The following is a 22,899-nucleotide window of genomic DNA, read 5'->3' as shown; positions in this document are numbered from 1 at the left end:
GCCATAGCCCAGAGTACAAACACCGTGTGTTCGGTCTGGGTTTATAAGACAGAACTTGTACATGTTATGAGAATAAAATAGAACTTCATTCTAATATACAGTGTTATGGGCTAGATGACAGTTACAATAAGGATTAAATTATTCAATATAATATAATATTACAAGCCAAGCCAAACACCATGGCACTACAGCTTTTATGGGCCTTGTCCAATGCTCAGCATGAAAGTCTGCAGATTAAGGCCCGGTTTCACAGTATACGCTTAAGCCTTGGATCGGGCTTAAGCGGGAGCTTAAACTCTGGACGAGTTTCACAGTGGGGAGTGCAAGTGGTAAGCCGAGCTTATCTGTGACTGGCTTAGGCCCGGTTTCACAGTATACGCTTAAGCCTTGGATCAGGCTTAAGCGGGAGCTTAAACTCTGGACGAGTTTCACAGTGGGGAGTACAAGTGGTAAGCCGAGCTTATCTGTGACTGGCTTAAGCTGAATGCAACTGAGGTTTAAGCTAAGGATACAGTTCAGATGGTAGAGCGCTGGCCTTCTTGGAACTTGGCAGGTTCGATCCTGTCTCAGTCCTGTGGTGAAGGTGCTCAAATTCATAGTTAGTGGGACGTAAAACCAATAACAAACATTAAATAACTTATATTTCTGAATATATTTCAAGGCTCGTGAAATAATACAGTTTCCGTGTTCCGATATACAGTAAAAGAGACAAAAATGTCGGTCGGTCACTTGCTTTCTTGGCTTGCGCTGCGTGAACCATCAACGATAGACCCCAAGTGTAAGTGTACGAATTGTAGAGCATAGAAACCTCTACAAAAAAGTCTGCGATGGTATATACCTATTTCCAACCGTTTGCCCTCTAGAAGTGATTTTATGCTATACTCAGCGGTAAAAAAATATAACTCCTTAACATTAAATAGATATTTCGATATCATCCTCAAATTCCTCATCGAAATAAATTGTTTGACCTCCTCCAGTATTTTATAAGGATTACAATAACCTTGTCAGGACATTATTTGCATGAATGGTTCAGAAGTTATGGCCATTTTAGACTGTAGTGGTAATACATGTCAGCAGGACGGGCGAGTGACCTTTTTTAAACTTTATTTTTGTTACTATTATTGGTATCACATTTTCTTGGCTGATAAACGATGTATAACCTACAAGTCAATCAATCATAGGCTACTGATGTAAACAAAGATGAGAATTGAATCATTGCGCATGCGCAAGCATTACCAACTTCGGAGATGTTCAGCTTAGTAAAGCTGCACATGGTCCCCCTACTGTGAAACTCGTAGTGTTGAAGCCAAAGCATAAGCCTTGCTTAAGCGGCGTTCGTGGCTTACTAAAGCTTTGGCTTAAACTCAAACTGTGAAACCGGGCCTAAGAGGTGATGCGTAGTCAGCGTGACAAAACCTCTTTGCCGTTAATACTGTGGCTGCTATCTAACAGTCAGATAGCTCGCTCCCCAATTGTTGGACCTCGAACCAGTCCTCTGAACCATTTAAAAATCCCTGACCTGGCTGGGAATTGAATGTGGGGTCTTCAGGTAAGAGGCAAGATCATTACCCCTAGATCGTAGGGTCAGTCAATAGGTTATAAAATATTTGTATTTTATAGATTCACAATTTAAATCAAACACCATTATATACAACTTGTAATTACCATAAGAGGAGATATAAGCATGCTGGCTACCAAAACCACTGTGCTGTTCTCCACCAGCCCCAAGGCAGAAAGAAATCTGCAACAGAAGACATATTTTACATAAAGATCCTTATTACTATTGTCATGAAAATCTAGAAAGATGTAGGAGTGACCCGAGTTGGCAAATACCTCCTTTTAGAATTAGTTCAAGCAAATTGTGATATTTGTCGAGTCAAAGGGATATTAGCAACAAGGGTATAAGTCCAATTACTGAAGATAGAGAGAAAGAGTTTTGACTCCTATGAAAAATGAAATGGCATATGGGTTTTAGTGCCGGGAGTGTCCGAGGACATGATGAGGATGAAATGCTGATCAAGACGATACATACACCCAGCCCCCTAGCCAGTAGAATTAACCAGTAATGGTTAAAATTTACGACCCTGATCGGAATCGAACCCGGTACACCTGTGACCAAAGGACAGCATGCTATTCATTTAGCCATGGGTGACTCCTGTTATAACAAGCGTCATGACAACATAAAATTAAATATTCCCTAGTTTAGAGGACTTAATTTCACTGTGACTGGAACAGAACAAGATTTGACTAAGAGAAGGTAATTTTCTGTTATGTCCGTCTCTGTGGTGTAGTGGTTATCGTTATTAACTGCCTCCCCCGGAGGCTCAAGTTCGATTCCTGGCTATGCCACGAGATTTGAAACATAGTACAAGGGCTGGAATGGGGTCCACTCAGCCTCGGGAGGTCAACTGAGTAGAAGTGTGTTCGATTCCCACCTCAACCATCCTGCAAGTGGTTTTCCGTGGTTTCCCACTTCTCCTCCAGGCAAATACCGGGATGGTACCTAACGTAAAGCCATGGCCGCTTCCTTCCTTCTTCCTTGTCTCTCCCTTCCAAACTTCCCATCCCCCCTGGGCTGAGTACTGGTCCTCCTCCACATTTTTATCCTGCCCGACCCAGAGTCTGAAGCTCCAGGACACTGCCCTTGAGGCGGTAGAGGTGGGATCCCTCGCTGAGTCCGAGGGAAAAACCGACCCTGGAGGGTAAGCAGATTAAGAAAGAAATAACTTACAGTTTATTAAAATCCGATAGCGAATTAGAACTTGCAAAAAATGTTTTTACTTCTTCTTCTTCTCCTTTATCTGTTTACCCTCCAGGGTCAGTTTTTCCCTCGGACACAACGAGGGATCCAATCTCACCTGCTATGGTGAACAGGGCCCTTGCAGGGGGGATGGGAAGATTGGAAGGGTTAGACGAGGAAGAGGGAAGGAAGCGACCGTGGCCTTAAGTTAGGAGAAGTGGGAAACCACGGAAAACCACTTCCAGGATGGCTGAGGTAGGAATCGAACCCATCTCTACTCAGTTGACCTCCCGAGGCTGAGTAGACCCCGTTCCAGCCCTCGTACCATTTTCAAATTTCGTGGCAGAGCCGGGAATCGAACCCGGGCCTCCGGGGGTGGCAGCTAATCACACTAACCACTACACCACAGAAGCGGATTCTCTGTCTGTCTGTCTGTCTGTCTTTCTTTCTTTCTTTCTTTCTTTCTTTCTTTCTTTCTTTCTTTCTTTCTTTCTTTCTTAATCTGCTTACCCTCCAGGGTTGGTTTATCCCTCGGACTCAGCGAGCGATACCACCTCTGCCTCAAGGGCAGTGTCCTGCAGCGTGAGACATTGGGTCGGGGGATTGGTATTGTGCCTTCTAAGCCAAATTCGTTTCGCTTGTAAGAACGGTTCTTACTAGTTCCATTCTCTTTTGTATTTCATTACCCATTATCTCAATTACACCCTGTATAGTAATATGTAGTCTGGGGGTAACGCGCGGGATTGCGTGGTCTGAATGTAGGAGTTCGAATCCCAGTGAGGGGGAAATTTTTACTGAAAATGAAATGGATATAGCTTTTAGTAAACATACCGTCGATATGCAGGACTGGAGAAACTTGGAAACGCAAGTCTGAAATATGACGGATGCGAGAACACGAAGAAACAAGCCTGAAAAAGGGAAGTGTTTAGGAAGATACATGATATGGGTAAAGGACTGCGTTCCAGGGATGGACTGAAAGTGAAACATGCGCCTGTGAGGTAGGCAGTACGCACAGTAGAATTCAACGACGTATTCTGGATAAATCGGCGAAGAATCCTCCCTGTATTTAAGGCAGCTGGGGCGGACGACAGTTACCTTTGACGTGTTCCCAACCACTATCCCGCCCGCCATTATACTTCGATTTATCAGCGCGAGTGAATGTATTAGCCCCTTTCTCTCTAGAACTTCATTGCCTGGTATTTCAGTAACAGTCGACAGCGATGAGTGGTCCGGGGTAACCCACTGCATTTGAATGTTGAACGCTGAGTTCGACTCCCAGTACAGCAGGGATTTTTTCTGAATAGTAAATACCTCATTCTTATACATTCATTATACAGTCAATACATTCATTACGCACATATTTTTACCGCATTGCGCCTTATCTTATCTTATCTTATCTTATCTTATCTTATCTTATCTTATCTTATCTTATCTTATCTTAATCTGTTTACCCTCCAGGGTCGGCTTTTCCCTCGGACTCAGCGAGGGATCCCACCTCTACCGCCTCAAGGGCAGTGTCCTGGAGTTTCAGACTTTGGGTCGGGGATACAACTGGGGAGAATGACCAGTACTCGCCCAGGCGGCCTCACCTGCTATGCTGAACAGGGGCCTTGTGGAGGGATGGGAAGATTGGATGGGACAGGCAAGGAAGAGGGAAGGAAGCGGCCGTGACCTTAAGTTAGGTACCATCCCGGCATTTGCCTGGAGGATGGCACGGAAAACCACTTCCAGGATGGCTGAGGTGGGAATCGAACCCACCTCTACTCAGCTGACCTCCCGAGGCTATGTGGACCCCGTTACAGCCCTCGTACCACTTTTTAAATTTCGTGGCAGAGCCGGGAATCGAACCCGGACCTCCGGGGGTGGCAGCTAATCACGCTAACCACTACACCACAGAGGCGGACTAATGAAATGAAATGTCGTATGGCTTTTATTGCCGGGATATCCTGCTCGCCAGATGCAGGTCTTTCTATTTGATTTGACTCCGTAGGCGACCTGCGCGTCGTAATGAGGATGGAATGATGATGAAGACAACACATACACCCAGCCCCCGTGCCATTGGAATTAACCAATTAAGGGACCCTGTGAACCGAAGGCCAGTACGCTGACCGTTCAGCCAACGAGTCAGAGGCGGACTGTATTGCACCTACCAAAACCAAATTCGTTATACTTACACTTGAGTGCATGGATCTTTTTTAGCTCCCTTCTCTTTAGAACTTCATCACCCAGTATCTCAATGACAACGTTCAACAGCAGTAGCGGCGATTGGAGATTAAAAGTGGGAGGGGGGGGGGGCAAAAATATACAGGCAACAGGAAGTAGCCGGGTTGAGGGATATAGCGGGCGTGGGGGGGGGGGGGGGGAGGAGTATACACATCAGAACTGAACAAAAAAGCTACAAATGGTATGTTTTTGATGCTCTTTGAGCGAATTTCGACAGAAAGGTAAAGGTTGAAAGTTTTACTAACTTAAGTGCGGCAATAATAGTTTTTTGAGATTTTGATTCAATACTCTATTTTCACCAAAGAAACAATATTACACACGTGTTACAGTTAAATAGAAGTACGGCGTGATTATAAATCATTTAGTATTTGACTACACTCTAAGAAACTGACAGACAATATTGGAGACTGCCAGACTGAGGAATGCACGCGGCAAGCAGGTGAATCACACCTCAGTGTCCACGACCGTGGCAAAAAATATACCCCTGTACCCTTCCTCATAGCATTTGCTAAGTCTCCACTACTTGCTGTGGCGCTATACAAACAGGTTAGCCGGGATGAACGACATTTTGTGCGTATTTTCGGTAACAATTTCGTTAATAATTAAAAATTTGCACAAATTGTCTTTTTAATAATTCCTAGTTTTAGCCGGCTAAAATGGAGTAAAAATGTAATGTTTGCTCTCGCCCCCTTAGTCGCCGCTACTGCTTGGAACCATCTCAACTTAGATGCCTTTGGTTTTAGAAAATTCCAGATTTTCTTTGTGAGTCGGTCATTATTCATAGGAAGGTATGCTCATAAAACATCAATCTTCTCTTTCTAATTGCTGTTGTTATCGGTTCCATCTTGCTGTATACTTCTTTGTTAGATTTCAGTCGAACCTGCCCGGGGCCGATGACCTAGATGTTAGGCCCCTTTAAACATCAATCAATCAATCAATCAATCAATCAATCAATCAATCAATCAATCAATCAATCAATCAATCAATCAATCAATCAATCAATCAATCAATCAATCAATCAATCAACCTGCCCGTCAACCCATCTGTTGCTTAAGATCACCCTTAATAGCCTGTGTTCTCTTTAAGTAGTTGACTCACTTGTCCTTTTCGATTTATTATTGTTTCGTTTCGGCCAACTAAGGACCACGTCATTTCAACTGTTTCCCTTGAGCTTTAATGTTGGTCCAGTATTCCTGCATTTATTATTATTGTACCGGGCGGTACACCTCCACGCCGCGAATTGAAATATTGCGCCAGTTGAAACCTCTCTACAGGAGAAAGCTCGAACTTTAACAAACTGTATTACCTCAACAGGTTCTCCGAAGATGGCTCTATGTGAATTTCGAGGTGTTTCTGTTTTTCATGTATCAAGAAGTGTGGACATTCTCTGCCAGATGTCTCTACTAAAACTATGATTACGCACTCTGGTGCGAAGGAATGAACCTTCTTGAAGAAATTTAGTATTCATAAGTTTTGCTTTTACTATATTTTGTTCTGTTATTTTTGGGTTGGCAAAATCAATCCTTTCTTTCCGCCTGTTTTGAATTTAGCCAATCCGAAATTTCTTTAATTTATTTTCAATCAATCATGTACATCTTCTTCGACAAAGGTATGTTGCTCTAAGCGATCAGATAAAAGCGAAAGGGGTGTGTCTAATCATTTCTGAAAGGTCTCGAATGTTCCACGAGAATATATAAACTGCTGATTTTCTTGTCTCCGGGCCACTTCAGTAACATCTCTCTTAGTGTGTGAATATGTAGCAGGGGGCGGGAATCGCCTCTTTCTTCAAGCAGCAGTTCATCTACAAGGTAATGGCCTATTAACATCTTCATTTCTTGCTAGCTCAGCAGTTTAATTCTCGGGGAGGGTTCGAAACCTTTAGTATGCAACCTACCCTTTTAAAATGTAAATTCTTTTCTGTCTATCTACAAATTACAAATCTGTAAAGCGGGGATAGAGAGTGCTTCACCCTCTCGAACTCCCCTTCATTTTGAATTTGAGGTGACTATGTTTTCGTAACCGTTTTTCTCTTCCTTCTTAAAGTCTTAAACTTATTTGCCGACTAGTCACCTCCATAGCTTGGGATTAGCCCCTGCCTGATCGGCCTAGCGCCACATAGGTTTTTAGACAAAACTTTGTGTAGGAGTGCAAGTTATCGCGGCCAGTAACTTAACCTGATGTTTTGTTTTCCTCATGTAAAGGCCCTGTAGGTTGGGTATCAAATACCCCTGTTTCTTAGTGTGCCTTGAGAGCAGTCTGAAGTGAAGGTTGTAGCCTTTGATAGGCTTGTAATATTGAGAGCGGGTTTGCTCTTTTCTTTAACATTGAAATTAGGAGCAAGTGCTCCTTGTACTTAGGGGTTTTCTGCCCCGTAGCTTTTGTGATTGTGAGTTGAGAGCTCAAGAGTTAATGAATTCGGGCCGTAGCCCAAGATATGTAAGAATCACTTAACTGGGTTTTGGTACAACGGCTGTATACCTGATTGTCTTTGTTATTTCCCCTAGTGGGAACCAGTTAAATATTCTCTAAATTGTGTACCTGATTTAACTTGTTGTTATTTGTTGTATGCTCAAAATTCTATGCTACCATTGTTAAGTTTTGAAAATATAACCTTGTTAAAATTTTAATTCATCTTTCGTGCTTCTGTAGTTGAGACCTATTCCAGCCCGCACCTTCTTTCACCTCTGCAAAACCACAAAACTCCGTAACAAGTGGTAGCAGAGCGTGGTTGAATGGGTCTCAATTTAGCCCCTTTTGATGGCTAAACATTGTTTCCGATTCGAACTCTAACAATTTTCTTAGTTGCTGGAATTTTTTTATCTTTCTAAAAAAAATTCTGTCGTCATGCCCGGCCCTCGCGACGTCCTCCATCCCGGCTATTTGCGCAAGGAGGAATTGATATATGAATTAACAATTAGAAATGTGCAATCTGGAGGCACGGTTGCAGTAGATACCAATAAGCTTAAAGAGTGCCTTGATTTGCCTATTTCATCCCCACGTTGGGAGAGAAAGAGATTGACGATGCTCTCTCTACGATCACTGACAATACTACTGAGCTAGCATCTGTAGTTAGTTTTTTTGAAGTAAGTGTTCCATCTCCTAATCAACTCAAAAGAGTACAGGCCAGGTTGTACAACTTTTATAATAGGGTGTGTGATCTATTATTCCTGAAGTTAAATGAACTTCAGGGTAAGGAAGCTAGTGCCGTTGCCGAAAACTTGTCTAAAATGTCTAGTAAAGTTAGCCATTTGTTATCTGGATCTGCTATTCCAAAAACCGACCAGCCTATGGTAGTGAATATTGTAAGTGGGGAGGATTCCTCTAAAGAGGAAGGAAGTAGTACTCCGGAGGCTACCCAACGAACACCTGCCCCATTAGAAACTGAGTCCGATCGTTGCACGTCCATTCCACCTTTCGTGTTAAATAATGCACCTTCTGAATCTGCTTCTCCGCCACTTAGGCCCCTTCCTACTACTTCACCGGGTTTCAGCAGTTTGCCCCATCCTTTAGCAATGTTGCTCAAAGGTATTTCTAACTTTTCTGTTAACTCTACCAGTGACGTCATTTCATTTCTAAGATTTTTCGTTGAGTTTCAGGATCATGCACTTGTTTTTTCTCTTTCTCCGAGTCAAATCCTTCAAATCATTTACCCTTATTCCATTGGTGTCCTCTCAGACAAAATAGTTAGAGCAATTGCTGAACAGTCATCCATAGAAGACTTCCATGCCCATCTGTTGTCAAATTTTATCCCCGCTCGAGCTAGGTCATCGCTCATTCAAAAGTACTACTACCGAGTAGAACGGTTGGATGAAAATTTGGCAGACTTCATCCAAGACATTATTAAGTTCTACACTAGGGTATTTGCTCTACATTTCCCTGAAGATCAAATTGTACAGGCTATTGTGGAAGGTATTTCTCCATCATACCGATCATACTTGTGTTTTGCGTCGCGTCCGCAAACTTTCGCCGAGTTAGAGGCTATGGCAGTCTCAGCCGAAGGAGTTAGATATGCCGACACACTACGTGTAGCGAGGGAGCCCCCTCCTTCTTTCAGTAATCCTCGGCCTCCACCTCGCCGACCAGTCACTCCCCGTAAATGTTACGCTTGTGGGTCGCCTGACCATCTTCGGAACAAGTGTCCATTAATTAAATCTAGTGGGATAAGGAATGGAGCAGGGTCATCCCAAGGCTGTGTTAAATGCGGCGCGTTTTCACATATTGCAAGAACTGCCCTAATGACAACAGCACCCCCTCCTGCTCAACTTCGGGTGCAACTTCCACCAACAATCATAAGTGACTAGTGGCTTTGGCTGAGTCGACTAACTCTTCTTTGCGAGGCTCAGCCCCAAGTAAATCTGCCGAAAGCTCATAGAAATTTTGTTCCTCTAATTCGTCTTTTGGAGGCCCTAAAGAATGTCTTAGGATTGCGGCGGATACCCCCGCACCTGTTCCATTTCTCAAAATTGAATTGAATAATGAGCCCGTAACTGCTCTTTTAGATTCAGGCAGTGTTTGTTCCATTATTTCGGCTGAATGGTATTCCAAATTAAAATCTATTTGTAAACTTCCTGATTTTTGTTCGTCTTCGGTTCAATATGTTTCGGCCAACTCATCTCCATTAGAAATTTTAGGTTCTCTGTATGCCAAGATCCGCATTTTGAAATTCACTTGGAAAATAAAACTGTTTGTGGCTAAGCACTTGTCTTGCCCCATTATATTGGGAGCTGATTTCATTTCTCACGCCGGTCTAGTGCTCGACCTTCAGAGCAAGTCGTGCACTTTCAAATTTGATAATAATTCCAAAATCCCTTTGTTAAAATGTAGTTCTGTAATATGTTCATCTATTTCGCCTACCCAGGATGAGATGTTGTTAGATCTTAGACATCTACCTGAGGAGCAGGCTGATAGTATTCGTAAGTTGTGTCAGTCGTTTCCAGAGGTTTTCTCGGATAATCTTGGTGTTACTCACCTTATCGAATATAAGATTGAGGTTACGGATTCTATTCCCGTACGGTTTCCACCTTATAGGCTAACTCCACCGAAAATGAAGGCGCTGAAAGAAATCATTGATCAGATGCTGAAGGACGGTATTATTCGGCCCTCTAAGTCAGCGTATTCTTCGCCTATTTTTCTAGTCCCGAAACCCCAAGGTGGCTTCAGGCCTGTGATTGATTATAGGGCTCTCAATCGGAAGGTGGTGTTACAATCTGTGCCCCTGCCAGACCTTCATTCTTGTTTTTCATGGTTTCGTAAAGCTAAGTTCTTCACCATCTTGGACCTCAATCAGGCGTGTAATCAGATCCCTCTAGCTGAAGAATCCAAACATCTGACAGCTTTTGCCACGGATTGGAACTTATATGAGTACAACCGCGTGACTTTCGGGCTCCCCACGGGAGCAGCTGTGCTTACGAGGCTACTAGACAGGGTCTTCTCCGACATTAAGTTTGAGTACCTGTACCACTATCTTGATGATGTCGTCGTATTTTCGGAGACCTTCGAAGAACACCTAGATCATCTGAAAGACGTTCTCAACCGCCTTCGTAAGGCTGGGTTAACTGTGAAGTTGTCCAAGGTCGCCTTCGCTAAGCCTTCCATGTCGTTTCTAGGGCATATTGTGTCGCCCGATGGCATCGCAGTGGATCATTCTAGAACACAGGCCATCCGTGAGTTCAAACCTCCTAAGGACATCAAAGGTATTGCCAGATTCATTGGCATGGTGAATTTCTTCAGGAAATTTATTCCTAATTTCGCCAATAGAGCGGCGCCCTTGAACTTACTACGTAAGAAAGGCGTCAAATTTGAGTGGGGACCTTCTCAACAAGCCGCTTTTGAAGATCTCAAATTAGCTCTGTGTAATGCCCCTGTTCTGGCTATGCCGGATTTCTCGAAGAAATTCATCGTCCAAACCGACGCGTCGTCGTCGGCTGTGGCTGCGGTCCTTCTTCAAGAGACCGAACTAGGGAGGCGACCCATCGCCTATGCATCTAGGACTCTTTCGGCTCAAGAAGCCAAGTATTCCATCTATGAACTTGAGGGTTTGGCTGACTTATTTGCGCTAGAAAAGTTCCGCCTCTATCTGGAACATGTCAAGTTCGACTTGGAGACTGATAACCAAGCCTTAAGCTGGGTCTTAGGTAGGCCGCGTCGTACTGGTCGTATAGCCCGGTGGGCCATCCGAATTTCTGCCTTCCAATTTGACGTTAGGCATATCTGAGGTACTGAAAATGTTGTGGCAGACGGGCTAAGCCGCGTGTTTTCCAATGATGTAGAGACCCATGAACTGGATGATAGTTCTTCACCTCCCGAGTTCATACAACCTGAGGTTAATGCTATTTTAACTGATGCTCCTATGTTGTTTAGGGATCTTGAGAAATATCAACGTGAAGATCCGACGCTGGCCCCTATCATGGAAACCCTTTCTTCTGGGGAACATGTTGTCCCTTATGTGCTGAGGAATGGTGTTTTATGTTGCCCGTCGAGGCATGAAAATAAGATGAAGGTGGTGGTTCCAGCCGTTCTTGTGCCCATGATCTTCAAGTACTATCATGAGACCCCATTAGGGGGGCATTTAGGTATCTTCAAAACTAGAGAAAAGATCCGGGAGATGTTCATTTGGAAAGGTATGGACGGCGAAATTCGTGAACTAGTAAAGGCTTGTAAATCTTGCTTGCTTAGTAAACCCACCATATCCACCAAGGTAGGCCTATTGTCTTCTCATCAAGCATCGCGCCCAATGGAACGTCTGTATATTGACTACGTCGGACCCTTCCCCCAGTCGAAGGCGAATGCCAACAAGTTCATCCTTGTGTGTGTAGATGGCTTCATAAGTTTTTCCTGGTTATTTTCGACTAAGCTGGCTACCGCTCAGTCCACTATTTCTTGTTTAAATTCCATTTTTGCTTCGTTTGGTCCGTGTCAATATATTGTGTCTGATAATGCTAAAGCCTTTACTTCTAATCTCTTTCGTAAATTCTGTTTTGATCTATCTATCTCACATGTAACACTTCTGCTTACTATCCTCAACCATCTCTGGCTGAACGGGTCAATCGTAATCTGAGGTCGGCGCTGATTGCATATCATCATGAAGATCATTCTAGGTGGGACACGTCCCTGCATTGGTTAGCTTTTGCTTTGAATTCGGCGGTTCATGAATCCCATAAATTTACTCCAGCTTCTTTGATGTTCAAGTTTGTTCCAAACACGCCGCTCTCTAACCTTTGGTCTCTGAGTGATATTCATGCCCGTCGAGGCATGACAATAAGATGAAGGTGGTGGTTCCAGCCGTTCTTGTGCCCATGATCTTCAAGTACTATCATGAGACCCCATTAGGGGGGCATTTAGGTATCTTCAAAACTAGAGAAAAGATCCGGGAGATGTTCATTTGGAAAGGTATGGACGGCGAAATTCGTGAACTAGTAAAGGCTTGTAAATCTTGCTTGCTTAGTAAACCCACCATGTCCACCAAAGTAGGCCTATTGTCTTCTCATCAAGCATCGTGCCCAATGGAACGTCTGTATATTGACTACGTCGGACCCTTCCCCCAGTCGAAGGCGAATGCCAACAAGTTCATCCTTGTGTGTGTAGATGGCTTCATAAGATTTTCCTGGTTATTTTCGACTAAGCTGGCTACTGCTCAGTCCACTATTTCTTGTTTAAATTCCATTTTTGCTTCGTTTGGTCCGTGTCAATATATTGTGTCTGATAATGCTAAAGCCTTTACTTCTAATCTCTTTCGTAAATTCTGTTTTGATCTATCTATCTCACATGTAACACTTCTGCTTACTATCCTCAACCATCTCTGGCTGAACGGGTCAATCGTAATCTGAGGTCGGCGCTGATTGCATATCATCATGAAGATCATTCTAGGTGGGACACGTCCCTGCATTGGTTAGCTTTTGCTTTGAATTCGGCGGTTCATGAATCCCATAAATTTACTCCAGCTTCTTTGATGTTCAAGTTTGTTCCAAACACGCCGCTCTCTAACCTTTGGTCTCTGAGTGATATTCTTCCTGAGACAATAGATCCTGACAACATTAAAGAGCTTTGGAAGAAGGCTAAGGCCAACCTTAAGGTTTCTCATGAAAAGGTTAGGGAAAGATATGATCGTGGACGGAGACCCACCAATTTAAAAGTAGGAGACCAAGTTATGGTCAAAAACTTTGTTCCCGCGGGCAAGCCTGCTCCCAGATTTCATGGGCCGTGCATCATTTTAGATTTCCTTACCCCGGTGACGTTGTTGCTAAACAATCTAGCCACCGAGAGGATATTTAGGGTTCACCTGTCGCAGGTGAAACCTGTATAATTTCCGTGCTAACCTTGTCTTTATAACCTTGTAAAAATCCTGAAGGTTATATTTTTAGTTTCATTTTAAGGCCTTCTGCCTCTTATAGTTTTTCATTTGATTGAATCTGCTTTGTATAAATATTGTGAAACCCTCCTTGAGGTTACTCTGCTGTCCTCTCCATACGGCCATTACCACGCTCCCGTCTCCTGCTAAACCACACCAGTGGCTAATTAAAATGAAAGAAAAACCTCCACGCCGCTGGCCCCTCAGCCTCACCACAAAGACTGTACCCTAAAACCATTATGGTCCAACAAAATTCTGCCGCCGAGATCTTAATGTTTCAGTGCTCCCGCAGCCGTGCGGCGCCGTACCGCCACTGAGGTGGGGTACGGGACCGCTCCACTCCAGTGAGGTCAACCAGTGTACGGCGAGTCGGAGTCCTCCTACCGGCCAAGGCTGATGTGCGGCGCACCACCTGCAAACTGCGCGCGGACTGTAAACAATCGTCGCGTGTGCGGCGTGCTTCACCACCACTACCCCTCTCATAGTAGCGGGAGAGGTGTATCTCAGAGTACTTGAGGGGTCCGAGCGGCCTCCTCTGGACACTTGCAGCGGCGGCTGGTCTGGCCGTCAAACTTAATCAACAACTAATGTACTTATTCAGCTACATGGACATTCCATATCCACAATTACTTCGTTTTTGGATTCAACATCAAAATCTGGTGGACTTAGCAAAAATAAATATTCTTCTTCCAAGAATTAAAGTTTTCCTTTGGAATTCAACTGCTACAACCATAGAGACCTTTCATCAAAAACTACTACAAAGAAATTCCAAAACGGGATTTTATTTAATCCCACTTATATCAAACTAACTTCTGAGACCTTCGACTATTGAAAAGTTATATTTTTCTCTTCTAAATTCTTCAACTCCTCAGCAAAAACTTGGACTTTTTTAAAAACAATTTTTTTTGTTTTCTTCTGTGTCGCCCCTTGGAAGGACTTGGAAGGTACACCTCCACGCCGCGAATTGAAATATTGCGCCAGTTGAAACCTCTCTACAGGAGAAAGCCTGAACTTTAACAAACTGTATTACCTCAACAGGTTCTCCGAAGATGGCTCTATGTGAATTTCGAGGTGTTTCTGTTTTTCATGTATCAAGAAGTGTGGACATTCTCTGCCAGATGTCTCTACTAAAACTATGATTACGCACTCTGGTGCGAAGGAATGAACCTTCTTGAAGAAATTTAGTATTCATAAGTTTTGCTTTTACTATATTTTGTTCTGTTATTTTTGGGTTGGCCAAATCAATCCTTTCTTTCCGCCTGTTTTGAATTTAGCCAATCCCAAATTTCTTTAATTTATTTTCAACCAATCATGTACATCTTCTTCGACAAAGGTATGTTGCTCTAAGCGATCCAATAAAAGCGAAAGGGGTGTGTCTAATCATTTCTGAAAGGTCTCGAATGTTCCACGAGGATATATAAACTGCCTGATTTTCTTGTCTCCGGGCCACTTCAGTAACATCTCTCTTAGTGTGTGAATATGTAGCAGGGGGCGGGAATCGCCTCTTTCTTCAAGCAGCAGTTCATCTACAAGGTAATGGCCTATTAACATCTTCATTTCTTGCTAGCTCAGCAGTTTAATTCTCGGGGAGGGTTCGAAACCTTTAGTATGCAACCTACCCTTTTAAAATGTAAATTCTTTTCTGTCTATCTACAAATTACAAATCTGTAAAGCGGGGATAGAGAGTGCTTCACCCTCTCGAACTCCCCTTCATTTTGAATTTGAGGTGACTATGTTTTCGTAACCGTTTTTCTCTTCCTTCTTAAAGTCTTAAACTTATTTGCCGACTAGTCACCTCCATAGCTTGGGATTAGCCCCTGCCTGATCGGCCTAGCGCCACATAGGTTTTTAGACAAAACTTTGTGTAAGAGTGCAAGTTATCGCCTCCATTCAGTCTCGTATTATGGGCCAGTAACTTAACCTGATGTTTTGTTTTCCTCATATAAAGGCCCTGTAGGTTGGGTATCAAATATCCCTGTTTCTTAGTGTGCCTTGAGGACAGTCTGAAGTGAAGGTTGTAGCCTTTGATAGGCTTGTAATATTGAGAGCGGGTTTGCTCTTTTCTTTAACATTGAAATTAGGAGCAAGTGCTCCTTGTACTTAGGGGTTTTCTGCCCCGTAGCTTTTGTGATTGTGAGTTGAGAGTTCAAGAGTTAATGAATTCGGGCCGTAGCCCAAGATATGTAAGAATCACTTAACTGGGTTTTGGTACAACGGCTGTATACCTGATTGTCTTTGTTATTTCCCCTAGTGGGAACCAGTTAAATATTCTCTAAATTGTGTACCTGATTTAACTTGTTGTTATTTGTTGTATGCTCAAAATTCTATGCTACCATTGTTAAGTTTTGAAAATATAACCTTGTTAAAATTTTAATTCATCTTTCGTGCTTCTGTAGTTGAGACCTATTCCAGCCCGCACCTTCTTTCACCTCTGCAAAACCACAAAACTCCGTAACAATTATTATTATTATTATTATTATTATTATTATTATTATTATTATTATTATTATTATTATTATTATTATTATTATTAAGAGCCTCCGTGGCTCAGACGGCAGCGCGTCGGGCGCGTCGGCCTCTTACTGCTGGATACCGTGGTTCAAATCCCGGTCCCTCCATGCGAGATTTGTGCTGGACAAAGCGGAGGAGGGACACGTTTTTCTCCGGGTACTCCGGTTTTCCCTGTCATCTTTCATTCCAGCAACACTCTCCATTATCATTTCATAGCATTTACCAGTCATTAATATCACCTTGGGAGTGGCGACCCCATTGTACTAATAACCTATATCTGGTTCATTCATTCCATCCCTGACCCGGTCAATGACTGGATGACAGGTTGTAGGTTTTCATATTATTATTATTATTATTATTATTATTATTATTATTATTATTATTATTATTATTATTATTATTATTATTATTATTATTATTATTATTATTATTATTACCATAATGCAGGGTAGAACACTGAGATAAGCTGCCCATCTTGTTTATTGATCACAAGGAGGTTGTTACGTAACATCCAGACAGAGTGCATTTTGTCGGCGCCGTTTTACGACTGAGCGGGATAATATGGTTCCGGAGGCTGGATCAGGAACAGTAGCAGCACTCACCAATGACAGTTGTCATCTGGCTTTAGAATATCTAACAAATTTTCAGTTTTATATTACAGGAATCAGTCGAGGGATGTTCCACCATTCAACACTTCATATAATGTTTATACTAATTCACATTTTACATATAATCTTATTCTTTTTTTTCTACCACTTTTCCCATACCTGTGCGAACTACGTAGCACATGTGTATTTGGTTTTATTTTACCGCCGGATGCCCTTCCTGACGTCAACCCTATATGGAGGGATGTAATCACTATTGGGTGTTTCTGTGGTGGTTGGTAGTGCGATATGTTGTCTGAATATGAAGAGGAGAGTGTTGGGACGGACACAGACACCCGGTCCCCGAGCCAGAAGAATTAATCAGAAGCGATTAAAATCCGCGACCCGGCTGGGAATCGAACCCTGGACCCTCTGAACCGAAGGGCAGTACGCTGACCATTTAGGCAACGAGTCGGACATATTTCACATAGAATATGCCTTTAAAATGCACTTGACGTAGTTAACATGAGTTGTATGTCATAAAAACACGTTGAATTTTAATTTACTTCCTTAGAGTCCAAGTCACAATAATTGAGTACGTATGCAGAATTTTAAATGAACCAAATCAAGTGTTTACGTTTTTAACATATATTTTTACATCTATGGTTATATCCACAGCATCACAGGAGCTTTACAAGATTCTCGACTACAAGTTTTTACACAATATTTTAAAACTTTGCTTAAAGTTGTGCATACGTGCTCAGTTATTGTGACTTGGACTTTACGTAAGTCATTTATGATGATGATGATGATGTTTGTTGTTTAAAGGGGCCTAACATCTAGGTCATCGGTCTACGGAAGACATTTAACATTCAACATGTTTGTATGACATACAACTCATGTTAACTACTTTATGTGTATTTTTGAGGCATATTCTATGTAAAATGTGTGTTAGTCCTGATACCTTTTCTGATTTATGTATTTGTTTGAACTGATGACGATTCCAAGAGAATCGAAACTAGTCTTCATTTATTAAAAGTATAAATATTATATAAAGCGTTGAATGGTGGAACATCCTTCGACTGATTCCTTTCATATAAGTCAAACGTCAACATGGAAATGAAAGTTATAAATTATAAAAATTTCAGATCGTTCACTCCCATATAATTTCACCTTGGGCATACGGCACTCATTTATTTATTTATCTACTGGAAGGACCGACAGCTCGGCTGAATGGTCAGCGTTGAGGCCTTCGGTTCAGAGGGTCCCGGGTTCGAATTCCGGCTGGGTCAGCATCGGATTAATTCTCCAGGCTCGGAGATTTTTTCCTTCATATTCAGAAAACACGCCACACTACCAACAACCGCAGGAAAACACAATAGTGAATGCATCCCTCTGCATAGGGTTGGCGTCAGGAAGGGCATCCGGCCGTAAAACACGGACAAATCCATATGTGCGACACAGTTCGCACCCACGACCTCACAAGTGTGCGAAAAGAGGTATAATGCGAATAAGACGAAAGTTTATCTACAGAAAGGTGTAAATAATGTTATTTGCTTTACTTCCCACAAACTACTTTTACGGTTTTTCGGAGGAAAAGTATAAAATGGCAGGGAGGGATTCAGTTGGTTGAAAATGTAGTAAACAGTTTGACCTATGTCGAAGACTTTGTCGTAATGGCAGACTAGACTGGATTTGGAGTACGTTATGGAAATTACGAAATTAGCACTTTCAAGACTGAAAAGACAATGTCAGGTCGGGAATACAAAACTGGAACAAATGGCACATATCTGTGTTCTGTCAGAATGACAATATACGTTTATGCTATTATTTTACGTCGCACCGACAAAGAGGTATTATGACAACGAAGGGATAGGACAGAGTTACGAATGGGAAAGAAGCGACCTTGGCCTTAAGGTACGGCCCTGGCACTTGCCAGGTGTGAGAATGGGAAACTATGGGAAAAACATCTTCAAGGCTGCCGAAGTAGAGTTCGAATTCACTGTCTCTCGAAGGAAAGCTCTCAACTACGTGACCCAAACCGCGTAGCAAACTCCCTCGCTGGTAGCTTTCTCATGAAATTATCTTTACATCGATCTGTTTTTAGACCGACTTTTCTATGCGGGAGTGAAAGCTAAGTGGACTCAGGGAATCAGACGGTTGATTTCCTCATCAGGGGAGCGACCGTGAATGCTGGCAGTTACTGTGATACAATGGGATGTCTACGGGTACCAATTCGTAAAAAGCGACCTCAACTTCTAACAGATGTCGTGTAGTTGCACGACAACGCCAGACCACACACAGCCAACAGCGCATGGGAATCGACACACCAAGCGACAAAGTTGCGGAACACGTGTATCGCGACAAGTCCCAGAGATGTCCTGCGACAGTTTTTCTGTGTTTGGGACTGTCGCGATATAAAAGTTGCATGTCGCAGGCCTCCCATTCGAAATGGGGTACATGATACAAATGTTGCGCAACATGATGTAGCCTGGACGTGTCGCGAGACAAAATCCCGGGACACGCCGATTCCAATGTGCAGGTAGCCGCCACGTGTTGGTGTGTTTCGTGTTTTGTTGTTTTGCAATGGAAACTACTCTAAAAGTCATTGAGGATTTACACACCCTCCCTTGTCTTTGGAATGTTATGTCTACCGAGTATAAAAACAGGGACGAAAGGAGGGAAGCAATGGAGTCTCTGGCTAAAAAGTTCGCTATGTCCATTCACGGGACAGTATCTCGCAACTGTCCCCATACAATGTCACGCAACTTTGTCGCTAGGTGTGTACTAGCCTTTACGGCGCTTCCGGTGGGGGATACTGGACCATCCTCCCTACAGCCCTGATCTGCCACCCAGTGTTTCATTCTCTTCGGACCGTTGAACAAGCACCTGGATGTTAAGCAATTTTTGGAAGCAATTCAACGACAGTCTTCATGACATGGCTTCAGAACTGGACGCGGATTTCTTCCATCCCAGCTTCGATGCGTTGGTGTGTCATCAGGACTAGTGCTTGGTCAAGAATAATGACTAAGTTGAATAGTAATATGTATCAGCGCATTACTACTGTGTATCCTACCGAGTGAGTTGAACGTGCAGCTGTGAGTTTGCATTCGGGAGATAGTGGGTTTGAACAACGCTGCCAGCAGCCCTGAAGATGGTTGTCAGTCGTTTCCCACTTTCACACCGGAGAAATGCTGGGGCTGTACCTTAATTAAGGCTACGGCCGCTTCCTTCCCATCGTATACATAAGACCTATCTACGTCAGTGCGACGTAAAGCAAGTTTGAAAAAAGGAATCATTTAAAAAAGAAATCATTTACAAAAGAAATCATTTTTAGAAGGTATTCACTACCTGAATGGGGCATTCTTTTTATAAACAGCCCGACAAGGTTAGCAGGTAAGCAAGGACAAAATACTGCGATGGATTATGTTTGTATTGCCAATACCACAAGTACAGAACTTACCCTGCAACAAGCAAGAGAGCGATGAAGTCGAAGGTAAGACTTGCTCCAGCCTTCACACCCTGCACAACTTCTGCCACAGTCAAGCGTGAACGTATGGAAGCGAGGAAGTTGTCCCACTCGGACATCTCCACCGTGTCCCTCTGGCTGTTCGAAAAAGACAGTTTCATTAATCATAGCAATAATTTCAAGCGAAGAAAACTACATAACAGATAAAGAAATGGAAATTAATCAAGTCACGTACAAAATACTGTGTAGATGTGTAACTAAAATGAACAAACGCTTTAAAGATGGCAATTTTCTAATATAAAACATATTTCAACTTAAAAGTACCACGGCCTGAATTTTCTTAATCAAATATATAGGGTACCCGGAGTACATAAGAACAGAAAGAGAGAGGATAAATGTTATAACCCAACTGAAGAGTAGGATAGGCCACTTCAGAGGGTTTTACTCACTGGTATTGATGGGACACAGACAGCCTAAAAAACATAACGAAAATATGATTATTATTTTAAATGTCGACTCTATTAAAGAAACACAAATACCTGAGGAGAACTCGGCAGACCTTTGAACAATAATGAAAAATACGAAACTGTAAAATGAAATGGCAAGGTAGGCCTATCAGAAAAAACATTTTCAGTTTAATTTATACCGAATAAAACTACCACATGGTACGTGAAAATATATATGACAGGCTTTAACACGGATATCTGGAAATAAATTGCAAGGTAAACGAACAATTTTCCTTTTAACACATAGAGTACAAAGTGGACTTGAATGTGATGACTGATGAGAAATGACGCGATTATGGGGTAACAAATACAGTACAGTATTCGTAACTGTGTACTCTAGACGATGAATATTGAAAGAGAGGGTCCCTGTGTGCTTTAGATGATAAACACCGGAATGAAATGGAAACTCAGGGGTAATAATGAAATGGCATATGGCTTTTAGTGCCGGGGGTGTCCGAGGACATAAATCAGGGGTGAAAGAGGTGAAGAGAATTGTAGAGGTGAATATATATATATATAATTTAATAGCACACAATTTGTGTATATAAAGCGATTACATGTCATTTAAACATAAGTGAATTATAGGCCTATTTCTCTTAGAGCATTCCACGACATGGTAACGAGAACAAGTCAAATTACACAGTGTACACACATAACTCTCGTCCGGTTCATGAAAGATCCTGGTTTTGCAGAGTTTGTAGTGGTATCCATGAATTGCCATAGAATTGATAAAATGTCGGAGGTCCTGGTTTGTATTGGTCCATGTTCTGTTCGTCATTGCTTCAGTCGTATAGAATTCGGGACAAATATCATTCCTTTTGGCCACTCTTTCGTCCAGGAGTTTCTTCCATTGGTCTGTATAAGGTAGAGCAAGCTTGAATCTCAAATCTTCAATTAGGAAAGGCTCCTTTGCGAGTTCATAAACCAGTCTTGATCTAGTGAATCTAGACACACACAGGGTTGTCTTTAAGAATCGGGCTTTGACTTTTTTTAGAATGTGTAGGTCATTCTTTGTTAGCTTATCCCAAATGATTTCCAGCCCATATGTTAAAATAGGGATTATTTTTGCGTCAAACAGGGTCATGGCCGTCTTGAGAGATAGCCTATTTAGATTCTTGATGTCAAATATCGCTTTCATAGCTGCCGCAGCACGTAGTCTAATATGAAGTCCAAAGGAGTTTGCTGTCGTCTGCATCGTCAATGTTTAATGTTTCTGCTTTGTACGTCACTTTGTCACCTGAGGATGTTCGTCCACCCTTCCCGAAAATCATGTAGACAGTCTTTTCGATGTTTACCTGCAATTCATTTATATCTGTCCATTTCTCCAGTGCATCCAGTGCTTTTTGTAGCTCTTTAACATCGTGTGATTCTAAAACCATATCATCGGCATATAAATACGTGGTTACTTCGTTTGTCACCTCTTTTATCGCTTGGACCACATCATAGGTAGCTACATTAAACAATAGAGGACTGAGAGGGTCGCCCTGTAGAACACCATTTGTCTGCGTGATCTCCCTCGATGAGGTTATATTGTCTGAGATGATGACAGTGTTATTTATCAACATGTTATGGATCAAAAGAGTGAGCGCCTTGTCCTCTACAAGAGAATCTAGTTTCGACGATATGATGTTTCGCTATAGGAAAGTCATAGTTCCACAGTCAGCACCAACAGATAGCGTAGGTACAAGAGGCAACCCGTCACTCTTCTGTCTTTGGCGATCGGTCATTGAATCGAGCGGGAGTTGCAAGAATTGAGGGGATGGGGAGTGTTACGGAGATTCCGTGGTGGACAGAGGTGAAAGAAGGTGCGGGTATCCACTACAATCAAAAGATTAATTAAAAGCTTTAAAGTTAGAGTTATCTTTCTTTTGGACTGTTTTTTTTTTTTTTTTTTCAGAAGCTATATTTTAACAAAACACGTCGCTCAGCGACAGAACAAGATTTCAGGTACAGTAGTTTAAATACAAAGTAGGAGAAATCAGAAAATTAATAAAATTTGTCAATCATCTGAGCTTAAAGCTCCCAATTTTACAAAGGTTACTTGAGCAATATTGCTCCATCCACTCAATAGTCAAGAAGACAGGTCTCCCACTTTCATTTACAAAGTATACTAACACCTTTACAAAAATAGAAAGAGCGCCTACGCTCTATGGATTTATCTAGGAGACTACGCTCCAAACCTTATCCCTTTACTGCCTTCTCACGGCAACCTTCAACAACCAGAGCATATTTGCTCACTAAATTCACACTTTCCAGGCACAGCCTACATTTTAAAATTTAAAAATAATTCACTGTCTTAAACTCCCAACAGTTTAACAGGAGTATCGAATACTCATTCCACCGGGCATTTGTGAAAAAAAAAAAAAACCCGCAGGTTAAAGTTAATGGCCTAAAAATCAAAATGATGCGGAGGCAGACACTTGCACTTCTTGAAACTTACACTTAGAAGTTGAAAACCCTAGTTGGGCTCACTGCTCGACGTTACAGAGGATAATCCTCTACTACTGAGGTGAATAGAA

At 42.4% G+C, this 22,899-nt stretch overlaps 1 protein-coding gene across 3 annotated transcripts in view; it reads right to left on the bottom strand.

The window, feature by feature from the left end:
- LOC136873763 (uncharacterized) overlaps window positions 1-22,899 on the bottom strand; it is a 304,007-nt gene that overhangs the window by 49,747 nt on the left and 231,361 nt on the right. For all 3 annotated transcript variants that reach the window (XM_067146955.2, XM_067146953.2, XM_067146954.2), the window contains exons 5-6: window positions 19,869-20,012; window positions 1,666-1,741 (exon numbers count right to left, since the gene is read on the bottom strand). In XM_067146955.2, the coding sequence (XP_067003056.2) occupies window positions 1,666-1,741; window positions 19,869-20,012 (220 nt within the window). The remainder of the gene's footprint in view (window positions 1-1,665; window positions 1,742-19,868; window positions 20,013-22,899) is intronic.

This window comes from Anabrus simplex, chromosome 5, assembly GCF_040414725.1.
Source record: "Anabrus simplex isolate iqAnaSimp1 chromosome 5, ASM4041472v1, whole genome shotgun sequence".
In the NCBI taxonomy this organism is placed as follows: Eukaryota; Metazoa; Arthropoda; class Insecta; order Orthoptera; family Tettigoniidae; genus Anabrus; species Anabrus simplex.
This window is presented reverse-complemented; position numbering and strand designations above follow the sequence as displayed.